Source organism: Melanerpes formicivorus, unplaced genomic scaffold (assembly GCF_026170545.1).
Source record: "Melanerpes formicivorus ecotype bairdi unplaced genomic scaffold, bMelFor1.0.p_v2 SCAF_14, whole genome shotgun sequence".
Lineage (NCBI taxonomy): Eukaryota > Metazoa > Chordata > Aves > Piciformes > Picidae > Melanerpes > Melanerpes formicivorus.
In genome coordinates this window covers 5,122,940-5,140,099 of record NW_027142366.1, presented here as the reverse complement: position 1 = coordinate 5,140,099, position 17,160 = coordinate 5,122,940, and the positions used below count along the sequence as shown (strand labels likewise).

General features: G+C 49.2%; 1 protein-coding gene across 3 annotated transcripts in view; it reads left to right on the top strand.

Annotated features, from left to right (window-relative positions):
• The window catches only part of ELFN1 (extracellular leucine rich repeat and fibronectin type III domain containing 1), a 125,557-nt gene extending 108,572 nt beyond the window's left edge, over positions 1-16,985 (top strand). For all 3 annotated transcript variants that reach the window (XM_068146672.1, XM_068146671.1, XM_068146673.1), the window contains one exon: positions 12,724-16,985. In XM_068146672.1, the coding sequence (XP_068002773.1) occupies positions 13,164-15,554 (2,391 nt within the window). In that variant the 5' untranslated portion in view covers positions 12,724-13,163 and the 3' untranslated portion in view covers positions 15,555-16,985. The remainder of the gene's footprint in view (positions 1-12,723) is intronic.
• Positions 16,986-17,160: the final 175 nt, after the last annotated feature.

The following is a 17,160-nucleotide window of genomic DNA, read 5'->3' as shown; positions in this document are numbered from 1 at the left end:
CACAGACAGTTCTGTACTGAGATGGAAGTCTCAAGCTTTTAGCACTGAACTTAAACCCCTGTTAGTCATCTCAGATCACAAACCAGGCTGCACTGCTGGAGGCCTGAAAAGGAGTTGATAGCAAGTCAGACCTCCACAACCACATCTTCCCTGGGGTTTTGGTGTGGGGCTGAGGGTGCTGCAGCACCCCACTTCAAGTCCTGCCCACCAGCAGCCTCCCTCCCTCACATGGTTGACACCTTCCTCTCCTTCAGCATCTCTTACTGCCTTGCAAGTTGGCCCCAGGATGTTTTATCACACCACAGCACATAACACAAATGAAAAACAAAGGGGGGAAATTTGAGTCATTTTTTTAATATATTCATGCCTGTGCAGGGGAACAATGATCCATCTGATTAAATCTGCATGCTAAAGTTTATTAAACCAGGTTGGCCTCTCGCTTTCTCTCTCCTGTAGGCAGGGACAAGCTCATTAAAATGAACATGGTCTGCTGTTTCCCCATCACAGCCCTGCTTCACAGCATCTCCATGCTGCCACTGTCTCACAGGCATCACCAGGAGCTGATTAAATGGGCTCTCCAATTCAGCTTTCTCTGGCAAGCAGCACAGGAGCCAAGCCTTGGTGTGGCTTTTTGGCAGAGGGTTGGAGATGCCTTCAGGCTGCCAGTGCTTCAGGGCTGCCTGCAGCATGCACCTGAGAGGATCTAAGAATGATCAGGAGGGAACTGGGAGGGCCAGGACTGACCACTCCAGCCCTGCCCCAGCACCTGATGTGTCACTTACCTCCTCCTGGGCTGTTTCTCATCTGTAAAATGGGTCTGATGGGCATTGCTTCCCTCCCAGGATAATTAATGGCTATAAAGCGCTTTGGAACCTGCACTAAGAATAACCCCATGGGTAATGCCAAGGTGACAAGTGGGCATCTAAGACAGTCTGTCTCCTGGGACCAAGCTCCTGCACAGACTCCTGAGTCTGCCAGCAGCTGCCCACCATGCAGCTCTCACACTCTCCTTGGACTAGCCCAGGAAGGTCCCCAACCCACTCAGGTACCCTCTCTGGGCAGGCGTTTCCAGCAGGCCAATGTTTGCTGCAGCTCCTCTTCCTCCTCAGCAGCCCTTGTGATGCAATCTAAGTCTGTTACCCCTTGGTGATAACAGTGGCTTAGGCCATATAATCCCTCTTTTACTTGACTTTGGGTTATTTTGAGCAGGAGATTAAAGGAGATTATCTGCATCACCTGAGATGCTGCACTTTCTATCTCTACCCCCTTCCCTCCATCCCCAGCCCTGCACAGCAAACCCCCTCCTGTCTTCCCCTGTCTTCCACCACCATGGCCATGTGGTGGTCCATTCCCAGCCTTGTTTCTTGGGCCCAGCTGCTCACCTGGCCATCCATGTAATCTGCACACCTGTATTCCAAGCCATGTCCCGAGACACTCCACAGAGGAAGAAAAAGCAAGGAGGGCATCCCAGTGCACTGCAGCACTAATTGGGATTAGCTGTACAGTGGGCTCCTCCCTGAGAAGAAGATGGTGGCAGAGAGTACAAAGAAGTCCTCCTTTGGGCCCTGGGAGCTTTTGCCAGGATGTGCTGCCACTTGTCTCAACAGCCAGAGGATAGGGAAGGATTATCTGTTTGCAGTACCCCACACTATAAACCAAAGTATCCCAGTAACAAAGGTAAAAACCACTTGTAAAATGTCTTTCTCATGCCCCAGGAGGAATCTTCACCATTTGGCAGCCTGGGCATCATCCAAAAAGGGCAGAGAGCTCCTTCCCATATGCTGGAGACCACATGCTGCTCTCCAACTCATTTCAGCTTGGCTTAACAAAGCACTTCAGTGCTGGTTTGAACTCCTCCCAAAGCCTTGCTTTGAAACAGCAGCTTTGTTGAATCAAGATATCACAGAATCATAGTATCAGTCAGGGTTGGAAGTGACCACAAGGATTATCTAGTTCCAACCCCCCTGCCATGGGCAGGGACACCCCACACTAGATCAGGCTGGACAGAGCCTCATCCAGCCTGGTCTTAAACACCTCCAGGGATGGGGCCTCAACCACCTCCCTGGACAACCCATTCCAGGGCTTCAGCACTCTCATGGTGAAGAACTTCCTCCTCACATCCAGCCTGAATCTCCCCACCTCCAGCTTCATTCCATTCCCCCTAGTCCTATCACTACCTGAGATCCTGAGAAGTCCTTCCCCAGCCTTCTTGTAGCCCCCTTCAGATACTGGAAGGCCACAATTAGGTCACCTCGGAGCCTTCTCTTCTGCAGACTGAACAACCCCAACTCCCTCAGTCTGTCCTCATAGCAGAGCAGCTCCAGCCCTCTGATCATCCTTGTGGCCCTTCTCTGGACACCTTCCAGCACCTCCACATCCTTCCTGTGCTAGGGGCTCCATAACTGGATGCATTACTCCAGGTGGGGCCGCACCAGGGCTGAGTAGAGGGGGAGAATCCCCTCCCTTGACTTGCTGGCCTTGCTTCTCTTGATGCAGCCCAGGATCTGACTGGCTTTCTGGTCTAACCAGACAGAACTACTAGCAGTCACCAGGCAAGTTAATCCTCCTTCCTAACCAAGGCAGAGCTGCTCCAACACCCCAGTGGTTGGGAGCAGCTACCAAGAAGCAATAGTTCCTGAGGAAAGCAAACACCCACACATGGAATCCCACCAGCAGGTGTGACCTGTGTGCATGTTCATGGCAATCTCACACCTTCATGGGCCTGTTGTTCCTCATTTCAGACTACAGCAGGCTAGAATCCATCTGCCGCCTCGGAAATTAATAGCAATCATTAAACAAAGGGGGAAAAAAAAGAGCTGGCAAAAAAGAAAGCCTGAGGTGAAAAGCAGCTATTTCTGCCAGGGAAAAAAAAAATGAATTAAAACTATTTAGACATACAGAAAGTCATTTATTACTGTGAAGTCCTCCTTCCACCTGGGGTTTAAATCTCATTACAGTTTGTCCAAAACAGATGTTACCCTTTTAGCAGTAGATTATTAACGACAAACTCCATTCCTCCGGAGAGTGTGGATGTTCTGGGTTCACTTGCTTTATCAACTTGGGTAACCTCCCCAGGAAATGTTTATGAGAAGGACAGGCAGTCCAAATCCTGGCAGAGTTCCCTCTTTCTGTTGTCTTGGACTCCAAAGTCCTTTTGGAGGTCTCTGGACAAGCAGAGAAACACAGCAGCACGGAGCATGATCACAGATCCTGCTGAGGAGCAGATATGATCTAGCGTGAGGTGTCCCTGCCTGTGGCAGGGGGGTTGGAAGTAGATGATCCTTGAGGTTCCTTCCAACCCTAACAATTCTATGATTCTGTGATGCTGAGGAAAGGCTTTCATGTGCCACAAGTCCATGCTGGCACACCAATAGTTCCTACTGCTGCTTTCCCACCAGTAGTTTAGCATTAGCTTGTGTGCCAAGACAAACCCAGTTTCTCTTGACTGGATCCTTGCATCCACATGACCTGCTTTTCAGAGCTTCTCTGCTTCTACCCACACAGTTTTGGGTAGAAGGCCATTTGGCTGGGATGAGGCTTGCTGGCAACATAGAGGAGTCCCAGTGGCCACTCAGACCTATGGCTGAGCATCTCTTATGGGCAAAGACGAGCTTTGCTTGTTCCTACAAGTACATGGTCATACTTCAGTGGGAGATCAGATGGCCTTGAGAAAAAGTCTGGCTGGCATCTACTTTAAGCAGCCAAGCCCACAGTAGAGCCACAGTTTTGCTCTGTTCAGATGTAACACAATTAACATAATAAAGATACCTGCTCCAGGAGCCACATTAACCATGCTGTAAACACAATCAAATGAGACATTAATGTCAGCTCCACACAAATATGGATATCTGGTTGCCCAGCCATCTCTCTGACCATTTCAGGTAGGAGGAAACACATCCCCAACACTCTCCAGAGACCCTACTAAATAGATGTTCTTATAATGCCTCCTGAAGCATGCCTGGGAAGCCAGCAGTTACCATCTATTCTGGGACTATTGATGATGGGAGCCAATACTGGCATCTCAAGGCTCTCTCAGAAGACATTTTAGAATAGAATAGAATAGATGAGAATAGAATAGAATAGATGAGAATAGAAATAGAACAGAAATAGAATAGAATAGAGTAGAATAGAATAGAATAGACCAGACCAGACCAGGTTGGAAGAGACCTTCGAGATCATCGTGTCCAACCCATCATCCAACACCACCTATCAACTAAACCATGGCACCAAGCACCCCATCAAGTCTCCTCCTGAACACCCCCAGTGATGGTGACTCCACCACCTCCCTAAGCAGCCCATTCCAATGGGCAATCACTCTCTCTATGAAAAACTTCTCCCTAACATCCAGTCTAAACCTCCCCTGGCACAGCTTGAGACTGTGTCCTCTTGTTCTGGTGCTGGTTGCCTGGGAGAAGAGACCAGCCCAGTCTACAACCTCCCTTCAGATAATTATAGAGAGCAATAAGGTCTCCTCTGAGCCTTCTCTTCTCCAGGCTAAGCAACCCCAGCTCCCTTAGCCTCTCCTCATAGAGCTTGTGCTCCAAACCCCTCACCAACTTTGTTGCCCTTCTCTAGACACATTCCAGCAAGTCAACATCTCTCCTAAACTTATTGCTACCAGTATCATTTTCTACAACCTGAGGGAAGCAGCAGGAGCTCTGCTGCTGGCCATGCATGTCTGTGAGTAGACATTGCTGGAGGAGAGTCATTCTCTCAGCCACACATCCAGACCTACCAAGCCACCACCATCAGGCTGGTCCAACATCCCTCAGCACTGGAGGGTGCAGTGGGGCTGAATACCCTCCCTTCATGGGGGCCAAATTAAGGTGCTTGTGGCATGGGTATTTGTTTTTAGCAAGAGTATTTGACCCAGGAGCAGTGTCCCACAAAATTCTTAGCAGGAAGAGCAAGGGCAGATTTCCACTGCTGAGACAGCAGACCCACAGCCTGTTGATGTGGGGCTGTTTCTTTCAGTAGAAACACAACAGCTGTTTGGGTTAGGAAGTCAGGACATAGGTAGGGTTGAAAATGTTGCAGAGGATCTGTCTTGACCTAGGTAAGGAGATGAGACTCCCTCCTCCAAGACATGCAAACCTGAGCTCCTCCAGCAGAGCTGTGTGCAGGGGCAGGGCTGTTCTGGGTAAGCTGTGTGTGGAAGGTGGTCATGCTTGGTTTCCTCTGCAATGCTGTGATCCTGAATAAACATTAGATTGGTTTTAGAGAGCTGCCCAGGCAATCATTAACTATCTCCTGGCCCATGGCAGGAAGCCAGCCTGCAGCACTGAGCTAAAATTAGGCCTGTAGGGCACTGGGGCTTACCAGGTACTGCTATATGTGGTCAGAAACCCCCTTCAATAAGTGGGCAACCAGAGGTTTCAGCCTTAACCTGTGCTCCTCAGCTCCAAAGGGCTAGAGCTAGATCATTAAAATCACAAAATAGTTTAGGTTGGAAGAGACATCTGGAAGTTTCTCCAACAAAAGAAGCAGGACCAACTTCAAAGGTGAACAAATCAATCAGAGTTTAGCAGAGGTGCTTGCCTGCAGCACAGCCATAGCAATTCCTGTGTGCAGGACACTTGCTGATGAAAAGGTGAATTCTTTTTTGCCTACCTGAAGATCACAGCAGACCATTACCATGAAGTCCTACACGAGCTGGAGATATTCTTGCCAACACTCAGCAGTGCAATCCACTTGGAAACTGCAACTGAGGCAGGGAGCGACTGGAGACCCCCACTTTTTGGCTTGAGACTCCTTCACAGGGGAAGAGTGGGACAGAGAGAGGTAGGAAAGAGTCCTTTTGAAAGCATGGCCATCCAAAGAAATCAGAGCAAGCAGAACTTTCATGCCTCTCAAAGTGCTTCTAACAAAGCTAAGCATTTTATGGATCCACCAGCAGGTTTCATCCTGCATGAAAGTGTATTTTCCTGTGTGGGTAGCCAAGGGTTATGCAGGCCTCCTGCAAAAATAATGAACAAAAGCAGTAGACCCCTCTTCTAAATAGCAGCAAAGATCTAAGCGAGGATGAGAATGCAGCAGAGATGAGGCATGGTTCAGACTGGCAATGCTGAAGGAGCACCAGCAGCTTTGCTTCCCACTGCAGGGCCGGCTCCCTCCATTGCAGCAGTGCTAGAAAACCCATGCTTTGATCTGCAGTGCTGTTCACAGGCTGGCTGAGGGCAACAGGAGTCCTGCTTCCACACCAGACCTCTGTTTCCCCCAGCTTCACATCAGTGTACCCATTCCATAATGGAGAGGGGATTCAAGCTGATTATTTCTAAGGAGGAATTCCATCAAGTAAGTGTTAGAGAGGCATTCTCCCATGGAAACACACTCTTCTTATTACTACTGTCACACCTGATCTCTTAGTTCTCCACATCCCCTAAAATCTTTTTCTTCATCTTCCTCTCACTGCCCCTCTAATTGCATTCCTTGGCTCTTTGAGGGCTCAACTGCACTGTCAGAGGTTGGAGCTGACATTTCTTATATTCCCAAGCTGATCATTTCAGAAGGCTGGTTTAATGCACAGGTAACCCAGCTGGGCTACAGAGGTTGTCCTCCAGGAGGATCATTTATGCCTTTGCTTAAACTCAGTGGTGAATTTTGCTCAGTGGTCCACAGCAGTGTGTGATAGGGTTGTCATCTCAATAGACCCTGGAAGCTAAGCAGCATGAGATGGATGTAAATGACTTCAGACTGCAGCTGAGTGAAAAGCAGAATGACTGTACTTCCTGAAATCCCAAGAGCTAACCTGTCTTGAAAATATTGTCATTGTAACCAAGAATTTATTTTGTTGTAGAACAAGAAAAAGGGTTCTTGGACATGTTTGTGCAAACAGATTTGCTTTGGCCATTCTCAGACTGCAGCACTGGTCACAGCCTGGCTCATCACCACACTCTCAAAGACCAAACATAGCTCTCTCTAACTTGAGCAAAGGCAAATCTTCCCTATAGTCCTACAAAGCTATCTGAAAACCAACCTCTTTTACATCTTCCTATAGTCTTCTAAAGCTACACAAAAACCTCTTCCAACATCTCCCCCCAACTGCTGTTTGTTTCTCCCAGCCTGCCCTGGACAAGCGACTGCTTCCCCATCCCTCCCACCTGGCTGCTTGTCTTCGCTGTGACCTCCCAAGGTCTCAGTGAAAGCTTGCCTGTATGTGATGCTGGGAATTATCTCTCAGCTCCTGTGTACCTCTCTGCTTCAGTCTTTCTTCATCTCTCTTCAACCCTCAGTGGAAAATATATCTCTTCTCCCTTGCCTATTTTTCTTAAATAATGAATAATAGCAGGAGAGAGAGTTGAATTGACTGGAGAACTCTATTATCTAACACTGTGAAGCAGCTGGGAATAAGGTTGGGATGCACAAAATGCTACCTTAACCCTGTCTATGGAGGCAATATTAATACCAAGACCTCTGGATATAAAATGGATTTCATAGGCCTGGGAATCTTTATTATTCAGCGTGGTTATGCTTCTGACCAACGCCATGCGGCAAGAGGCGTGTAGCAAACACCAGGAATACGAATGAGCAGAAAGAACCTGCCTGGGAGCCTTCATTCCCCACCTGACATACACAGGATGGATGTCAAGCCATTTAAGGGAGGCTTCACCACTAATGAATGTTTTCTCTGCCATCTTGAAGCTGCCTCCTTGGGCTGTTTTAAGCATAATGAAGAGGCAAGGTTGGATTTGGGGATTAAATTAGTCGCCTCTTTGAGTGGCTCCACTTTGACTGCTCCCAGTTTTGTAGTGGGGCTCCTTAATGCCTTGGTAAAATTGCCTGAGTAGCTGTGAAAGAGGATGTAGGAGAAGCTGAAACATGGCCAGCTAAAGGTGGAGCAGCCAGGGAAAGGGAAGTCCCGGTGATGCAGATGTGGCAAGGAGAGGAGCCCTGTGGTGTGTATGTGTGTGTGTATGCAGGCACAGTGCACACATATTAACCTGGCTCCTTGCCTCCACCCAGTAAAGCTCATCCACAGTTTGAAATAACTCATCCAGCAGAATAACAAAATTAGGAATTGAGTGCCAGGACAGGAGATTATTCTATGTGCTGCCCAGCTCGCTCTCCCTCTGCCTACCCAGCCCCCATGACTGCTTTGTTTGCTTCCTTGCAGCTGCTGCTCTGGTTTAATTTACTGACATGAGTCAGGAGATGGATGCAAAAACTTTCCAGCTAGCCTGCACTGGTTTTTGGAGCCCCAGCCTTACCTTTTCCTTTCACTTCCCTTGTTGTGGATTTTCAGCCAGGACAAGGTTGTGCTGCTCATCTGGTGCGGGCTGCAGCCTCCTAGACATCACAAAATCACAGCTGTCCCTCTTGGCAGTCTTTTAATGGGGACCAGAGCTAAAGAAGCAGGGACAGGTAGGAAGAGACAACATGTCAGGTCAGGGTTGAGGATTAGCAAGGTGAAGCATGGATCCAGGCTCCAGCAGGGATACTGGCGATCAGAGGCAACATGTAGGAGTAGCAAGGACTGAGGGCGTTATCATTGTGCCTTTTGGGGCTGCTGTAAGCCATGGAAGCCCAACATCTCAGCTGGACAAACCATGGTGGAAAGCAGGAGATGAAAACACAGCAGTGTCTGAAGTGCCCAGGTAACTGTGCAGGAATGGTATTTCCTGCAGGGTACTGGGTGGGTACCATGGCCTCCCCATGGTGCCACTGTTCAAGACATCTCAGATCAAGATTCAATTCTTCATTTCAAATCATTGTTATTCTTATTCCACACCATCCTCACTGCTCTCTTTTGCTTCTTTCTCAGTCAGGGAAAGAGAATCCCAAACTGCTGCTTTTCCAGGTGTTTTTCCACACTAGAGTTGTAGGTAGTATGATCCCAGGTTTTCCCAGGCAGCTCTGTGGAGGGTCAGAGGGCTGGGAAAAGTAGTGTGCAGCTGGGCTAGCAGGAGAATAAAGGCTGGACAAAGATGGACAAAGATAAAGCAGGGAAGCAGGAGGGTTAAAACACTGGCTTTTCTTACAGTTTCTTCTGCAGGGAGGAGGCAGGGTGGGTCTCTCCCCGGCTCTCCAGAGCCACATCCCAGCAGCAGGTCAGACAAGCAAAGCTCCCTTGGCCAACCGCCTGCTCTATTTTTGTTCTATCAAGCCTGGGATGTCAGAAGCAGAAACAAACAGAAAAGGGAGATTAGAGGCGAGGTAAGAGATAGAAAAGGGAAGAAAGAGAAAGCTCCTGGACGTCTGCTCTGTGCTGTTGCACGGGGAGATGAGTCGGGAACACCAGCAGCGCCCTGCTCCGTCCTGCCTTGCGTCACTCGGCGCCCGGCTGCGGTGGCAGCGCTCCCCGGCAGGCACACCCCCACCCCACCCCACCCGCCTCGGAGTGATGCTGGGAAGGAGGCTTCCCGAAGCCGACGAGGTGAACAATCATGCCGTCTGTGCAAAGTAACAAGCCCCACTTCTCCGCTCCCCAGTCGTGTCCCGGCAAGCTAATAAAAAGGGAGATTAGCCCCTCTTTCCTCTCTTACATCTCCTTAATGCTGCCATTTTATTCACACTTTGCAAAGCAAATAAACCAGCAAATTGCTTGCTTTAATGAGCTGAAATTAAACTCAGGCTGCTGATGAAATGCCTTTTTTCCCTGCTTTCTGTTGTGGGGAAGGACTTGTCTGATAGGCAATGCACAGGAAAGAAAACACTCAGCAGGAGCCTTATTGAACGTGTTTGAATCACTTACCATTGCTCTTCTTCATCCCTGACACCTCCAGTTAGATTAGGGAAGCACATGGGTGATAAGGAGACTAAAGGAGATCAGCCTGCCAAGGTTCATCGAGGGTCTGTCTCTGCTCTTGCTCATGGGGTGGTCCTGCTTCACTAGTTCGTGCCCTCTGACAGGCTGCAGCACGCAGCCTCCCCAGGGAGGAGAGACACTAAACCTTCATCTGCAAGAAGGAAGACTGGTCTGGCTCTGCTGAGCAATCCCAAACACCTGCCCAGAGAGGATGACTGGGTCAGAATGGGAGGTAGAGGAGACAGGGTAAGTGCTTGCTAAAGAGAATGTGCCAACGTGCCTGTGCTGTCTCCATTTGGCAGGGCACCCCTGCGTGTAATGCACAAGCCCATGGAGGATGACAGGGAGATGCTCACACCAAGGGCAAGCACTGCAGGGCAGCAGGCAAGAACTCTCCGTGCCATCCCAAAGGGACAGTTGTGGCAAGCCATTCCTTAAGTCTCTGATGTCCAGGACTACCCTTCTCCCACATCCTTAGGGACAATATGCACCCCCATGGGGGCTCACTAAGGAGCTGGAGACTGGGCTGGTCCCTGTGGCAGAAGTGAGCAGACACATCTAGAGCCCACCTTGCAGCTGGAGGGAGAGAAACTCTCCATCTGCAGCACAATACATGTGCTGGGGTTTTCAGCCCAGTAAGAGGAGCTCGGGGCACTTTCCTTCAGTCTCCCAGAGCCCCGTGAAGTGCTGTCATTATCTCACAGCACTGGAGAGGAGGCTGGAGCACAGAGAGGTTAATTGAGTTGCCCAGTGCTGGGAGGGATGCAGTAGCAGACGACTTTCAGCCTGGCACTGCAGCCCATACTTCCCTGTCAGCTGAGGTGTTATGGGGGGACACTCACCTTCAGTGTCTCACAAAGCACAGTTCCTCTTCCCTTCCTCACTCTCTCCAAGGATTCATCCATGACAAAATGGGCTGCCAGGTCCTAGGGAAGCATCCCAGGGCAAGGAGAGCACATTCCAGTAAATGTGCTCCTGCCTGTGCAGCAGGGTTTGTTCCCCCAAATGGGGTTACCTGTAATATCATGATCACTGTGGCAACATAAGGGCTTCAGCTGGAGCAGCAACATGAATTCATGCTGAAGTCCAGGTTTCTACCTCTGGGACGAAGACCTGAGATTCAGCTGCCTTGCCCTCAGTGCCCCTTCTACCCAAGCCCTATTTCTAGTAAACTTTTGAAAACTTGGGTTTTGTTGAACCTTCTGACAAATGTAGCTGGGATAGGACAGCAGCAGGGAGGCAGAGAGAGGCCTGCAAGTGCCCAAGCAGAGCCCCAAAGAGGCATCATCTTAGGGCCAGTACATCTCACCCACAAATGGCTGCAGAACCACCACAGACAGGACAGCCTGCACACTGTGCCCTCCTTTGAGGGGACACTGAGTGGCTGGCTGTTGTTCTCTCCCACAGCCTCACCTCCCCCAGCAGCTGGTGGGGTGTCTGCTGGAGGACATGAGAGAACTGACATGAGAGCAGATCTTGTTATTCATGTAATGGAAACCCAACTGTGCCACCAGGGAATAGCCTCCCTGTTCACAATCCAGAAAGAGCAAATAAACTGTTTTACTGCTTATTATTACTGGCCTGTTCACTGAGATATAAACTGTGAATGGTTAACAGTGATCTCTGCAGTGAAGCATGGTCTGCTTCAGTGCTGGGTATCATGGGTGGAGGAAACCCCACCCTGATTTCTTCAGGAGAAGGGCAAGGGTATGGCATCTGTCCCTAACTGCCCCTTGACAATCAGTCTCATGCTGATTTTCAGGCGTGAAGCACCAAGCAGAGTCCTTTCACTGCCTGGACACTGGGGAATGGATTAGAAAGCAATTTCTGGATTGATATTATTTTTCAGATCCAGTGAAAGACAATTTAGACAGAAGTGGTGCCCCTGTCTCCATCATGGATGCTCAAGAAGCCACCAGCTGTGTTTTCAAGTGCTGGTGGTGTCTTTCCTGCCTCCTACAGTCTACCCTGGGACAAGGGACACAAGCAGACCTTTTGTTCCCAATCAAAATCTCAAGGAGGATATTTCTATATAGACCATGCTGTCTTCTCCTCATGTGTGGGCAACTCCATCTCTGCCACAGCACTTTATTGCATCCATCCTACCTGCCCAGAGAGCTCTTTGGTGGTAGAAATATCCATGGAGGATATTCTCAACATCTTGTGGAAAAACATAACCCAGGAGGTGCTGATGGTCATGCAGTTTCCTCCTCCTTCAAAACAGCTGCTTCTAGCTGGGGAAGGAAGGTCTTGTCCCATCTTCTGCAAATACTGCTGTTATGCCACTGAATGGCTGAAGGTCCTCCCCACCTCTGCATGATTTCATCTGGCAGGGAGAGAGCAGTCTTGGAGACAGGCAGCAAGTTCTTCCACAGACAAGAACATCAGATGGTAGACAATTACAGTAGTATGTTCTGCAGTCAAAGAGTGTCCTGAAACTACTGTTCAGGTTCCCAGAAACAGGGACAGGCACTTTATCCTAGATGCCACACAGCAATGCAGTCAGAAAGACACGGCGTCCTCAATCAGCATCCCGTTCCATGGGCACCGCTGCTGCGCACACCAGCACATGAGACAGTTAGGATTCCCCTCAGCAAAACGCTGCAGCATCAAATCTACATCAGAGCAAGTTGTCTAGACTTCATCTGCTCACAGCGGAGAGGAACAGACACTTCTGGGGCATCACTCCTCTCCTCCTTTGGTAGACACCTAAATAGGTCAGACGGATGGTGTTGGTCTCTGAACTGCCTATAACGTGATGTTTGACAGTGGGCTTGGAGAATGACCTCCACTGTCAGTGACCACCCTCCCTTGTGCTCCCAAACCACGCTGGTAACAGCACCCAGATAAACCAAGGTGTTAGCCAGAGCTTAGAAGCAAGTGCCCAACATTAAGAGGGTAGTTGGACACAACTCCAACACCTCCAAATGCTGTCGTTCCTTTGTGTTTAGTTTGTGCTTGTGTTTTGTTTTGAGCAGGTGAGCCGAGGGACCGAGCTGGGACAACGAGACCCACAGAGGCACCTGGAGATGGGGACCAGTGTGGCAATGGGCAGCAAAAAGAAAGCAAGGAGATGTACTATAAAACGTGAGAGGAAGGGTTGTCTCTAAGCCAGAGGGATTCCTCCATACGGGCACCTAACTTCATGAGTCCCTCTCCAAGATGCCAGAGACCTGGTGATGTGGGACCAGCTTCAGCCACCCAGGCCTTGGTAGTAGTCCCCGGCCGGTGGCTGCCGTGCACCGTGGGCACTGAGGTCTGCTTTCTCCACAGACGCTTCCCCCCTGTCTCCAAGCCATGAGGAGAAGGGAGAGGCGAGCAGAGCTGCTGAAAAAGCACTAGCCCACGTCTTCCTGGCTCCCGCCCCAGTCTCCACTTCCAGCAGACCAGGAACCCCTCCTCCACGCCGCCCTTCCAGATGGCAGGTCGCCGGTGGGCTGCGACATCAGCCCTCTGCATATGCGTGGCAGCCATCTCTCTCCTGCACACCAGTGGGGTGCAGGCAGACTGCTGGCTCATTGAGGGGGACAAGGGCTTTGTCTGGTTGGCCATCTGCAGCCAAAACCAGCCCCCCTACGAGTCCATCCCCCAGCAGATCAATAGCACCATCGTGGACTTGCGGCTGAATGACAACAAGATCAAGAGCGTGCAGTACGCCTCGCTCAGCCGCTTCGGCAACCTGACATACCTCAACCTGACGAAGAACGAGATCTCCTACATCGAGGACGGTGCCTTTTCAGGACAGTTCAACCTCCAGGTGCTGCAGCTGGGTTACAACCGACTGAGGAACCTCACCGAGGGCATCCTCCGGGGCCTGGGGAAGCTGGAGTACCTCTATCTCCAAGCCAACCTCATCGAGACCGTCACCCCCAATGCCTTCTGGGAATGCCCCAACATAGTGAACATTGACCTGTCCATGAACAGGATCCAGAGACTCGACAGCAACACTTTTCGGGGCCTGAACAAGCTCTCTGTCTGTGAGCTCTACAGCAACCCCTTCTACTGTTCCTGCGAGCTCCTTGGCTTCCTGCAGTGGCTGGAGGCTTTCACCAACATGACGCGCACGTACGACCGGATGCAGTGCGACTCTCCGCCCGACTACATGGGCTACTACTTGCTGGGCCAAGGCCGGACTGGCTACCGCAACGCCCTGAGCATGCTCTCTTCGCTCTGCACCGGTGGCTCCTACACTGTGATCCCTCGTTTTTTCCCTCCCAGGTACCAGGTGACCACGGTGCCCTCCGAAAGCCCCTGCTCTGAGGAGGAGTGCTCCTCTGGCGACGGCACGACCCCCCAGTTCTCTCTCTTCACGCCCATCGGTGAAACAGAGGTGCGCCCCAACATCCAAGTGAAGCACCTCAACCACAACTCAGCCGTCCTCACCGTGCAGATCCCCTACCCCTTCAGCAAGATGTACATCCTCTCCCAGTTTGAAAATGGTTTCTCCTCCATGATCACCAAGCTCAGGAAGAAGGAGGAGAACATCACCGTGAGCAACCTAGTAGCACAAAGAGATTACACCTACTGCGTAGTCTCTGTCCACCAGTACTCCAAGTACAACCACACCTGTGTCACCATCACACCCACCAGACCCAACCGCAAGGAGCCAGTGCCCACCCCTTCCACTGCCACCCATTACATCATGACAATCTTGGGCTGTCTCTTTGGCATGGTGATCGTCCTGGGCGTTGTGTATTACTGTCTCCGGAAGAGACGCCAGCAGGAGGAGAAGCACAAAAAGGCTGCCGGCAGCATGAAGAAGACCATCATTGAGCTGAAATATGGGCCAGAAATGGAGACCACCAGCATCACCCAGCTGTCCCAGGGACAAATGCTGGGTGGGGAGACGGTGACCCGCATCCCATACCTGCCTTCTGCTGGCGAGGTCGAGCAGTACAAGCTGATTGACAGCAGCGAGACCCCTAAGGCCACCAAGGGAAACTACATGGAGGTGAGGACAGGCGAGCAGCCCGAGAGACGAGACTGTGAGCTGTCCCTGCCGCCAGACACCCAGAGCTCTGTGGCTGAGATCTCCACCATTGCCAAGGAGGTGGACAAGGTGAACCAGATCATCAACAACTGCATCGATGCCTTGAAATCTGAGTCCACCTCCTTCCAAGGGGTGAAATCAGGGGCAGTCTCCACGGTAGAGCCTCAGCTGGTGCTCTTATCAGAGCAGATCCCCAGCAAGCACGGATTCCTCTCCCCAGTCTACAAGGAAAGCTACAACCACCCGCTCCAGCGACACCACAGCATGGAGGCGGCTCCCAAACGCTCCAGCACCTCTTCCAGCGGCTCCATACGGAGCCCCAGGTCCTACCGCTCCGAGGGATCGGGCCACAAATCAGAAGCCAAATACATCGAGAAGACGTCCCCCACCACCGACACCATCCTCACTGTGACGCCGGCCGCGGCCATCCTGCGGGCAGAGGCGGAGAAGATCCGTCAGTACAGCGAGCACCGGCACTCCTACCCCAGCTCCCACCAAGGGGAGCAGCACGACAGCATGGCGGGGCGAAAGCCCTCCATCCTGGAGCCTCTGACCCGCCCTCGCCCCAGAGACCTGGCCTACTCCCAGCTCTCGCCTCAGTATCACAACCTGAGCTACACCTCCAGCCCGGAGTACACCTGCAAACCGTCCCACAGCATCTGGGAGCGCTTCAAACTAAACCGCAAGCGGCACAAAGACGAGGAGGAGTACATGGCAGCCGGCCACGCTCTACGCAAAAAGGTCCAGTTTGCCAAAGACGAGGATCTCCACGACATCTTAGACTACTGGAAGGGTGTCTCTGCCCAGCAAAAGTCCTGAGTCCTCACAGAACTCGTGACTTAACACACTAACTGGACCAAAAAAAAACCCCAGAAACCCGCAGCAGCTATTTTTATTCAGACTGTCTTTGAAACAAAAATAAAAATGGAAAAAAAAAAATCAATAAAAAAATAAAAGAGAGAAGAAATTATGAAACAAACAAACAAAAAAAACCACACAAAAAAAAAATCTATAAATATCCTATATAATATATAAAGAGAGATGTTTAAAAATAAACAACGAGTCCTCACGTGGGTGAGAGGCACACCAAATTTGAACACACAAACTTTACAGAGCAAACTGTGGAGTGGAAAGGAGAGAGAGAGGAAAAAAAAAAAAAAGTTTTGTTTCATTTTGGTTTTTTTTAAATAAATTTTTAAAAAGAGAAAAAAAAAAGAGGAAAAAAAAAAGAGGGGAAAAAGAGGGGAAAAAAGAGAAAAAAGGAGAAAAAAAGAAAAAAAGAGGAAAAAGAGGGGAAAGAAAAGAGAAAAAGGGAAATAAAAGAGAAAAAGGGAAGAAAAGAGGAAAAAAGAGGAATAAGAAAAACAAGGAAAAGGAAAATAGAGAAAAAAGGATGAAAAATGGGAAAAATGGAGGGAAAATAGGAAGGAAAGGAAAAAAAGAGGGGGAAAAGAGGAAAAAAGAAAAAGAGGAAAAAGAGGAAAAGAGGGAAAAAGGAGGAAAAAAGGGTAAAAGGAGGAAAAGAGGGAAAAAAGAGAAAAAGAGGGAAAAAAGAGAAAAAGAGGGAAAAAAGAGAAAAAGAGGGAAAAAAGAGAAAAAGAGGGAAAAAAGAGAAAAAGAGGGAAAAAAGAGAAAAAGAGGGAAAAAAGAGAAAAAGAGGGAAAAAAGAGAAAAAAGAAAAAAGGTAAAAAGGAGAAAATAGAGAAGGAAAAGAGGCAAAAAGAAAAAAGATAGAAAAAAGAGGAAAAAGGGAAAAAAGAGAAAAAAGAGAAAAGGAGGGAAAAAAATAGAGGCAAAAAAATGAGAAAAAAGAGGAAAAAAGAGAAAAAGAGGGAAAAAAGGAGAAAATAGAGGAAAAAAAGAGGAAAAAAACAGAAAAAAAGAAGGAAAGCAGAGAAAAAAGAGGAAAAAGATAAAAAGTAAAAAGATAAAAAGAGGGAAAAAGAAAATAGAGAAAAAAGGAGAAAAATGACAAAAAGGAGGAAAAAAGAAAAAGAGGGGGAAAAGAAGAAAATAGAGGAAAAAAGAAAAAAGAGGAAAAAAAAAGAGGAAAAAAGAAAAAATAGGGAATAAAGGAGAAAAAAAAGAGGAAAAAGGGTTAAAAAAGAGGGGAGAAGAGAAAAAAGAGGGGAGAAGAGAAAAAAGAGGGGAGAAGAGAAAAAAGAGGGGAGAAGAGAAAAAAGAGGGGAGAAGAGAAAAAAGAGGGGAGAAGAGAAAAAAGAGAGAAAAAAGAGGGGAAAAGAGAAAAAAAGAAAAAAGAGGGGAAAAGAGAAAAAAAAAGAGAGAAAAAAGAGGGGAAAAGAGAAAAAAAGGGGAAAACCAAGGAAAAAAATTGACCATGGAAAGTCAAAGAGCAGGCAGAGAGCTGAGGTGGCCTGGCCTTCCCCCAATACTGCATTGCATGAGTCCCTTATTCCGTGATTTT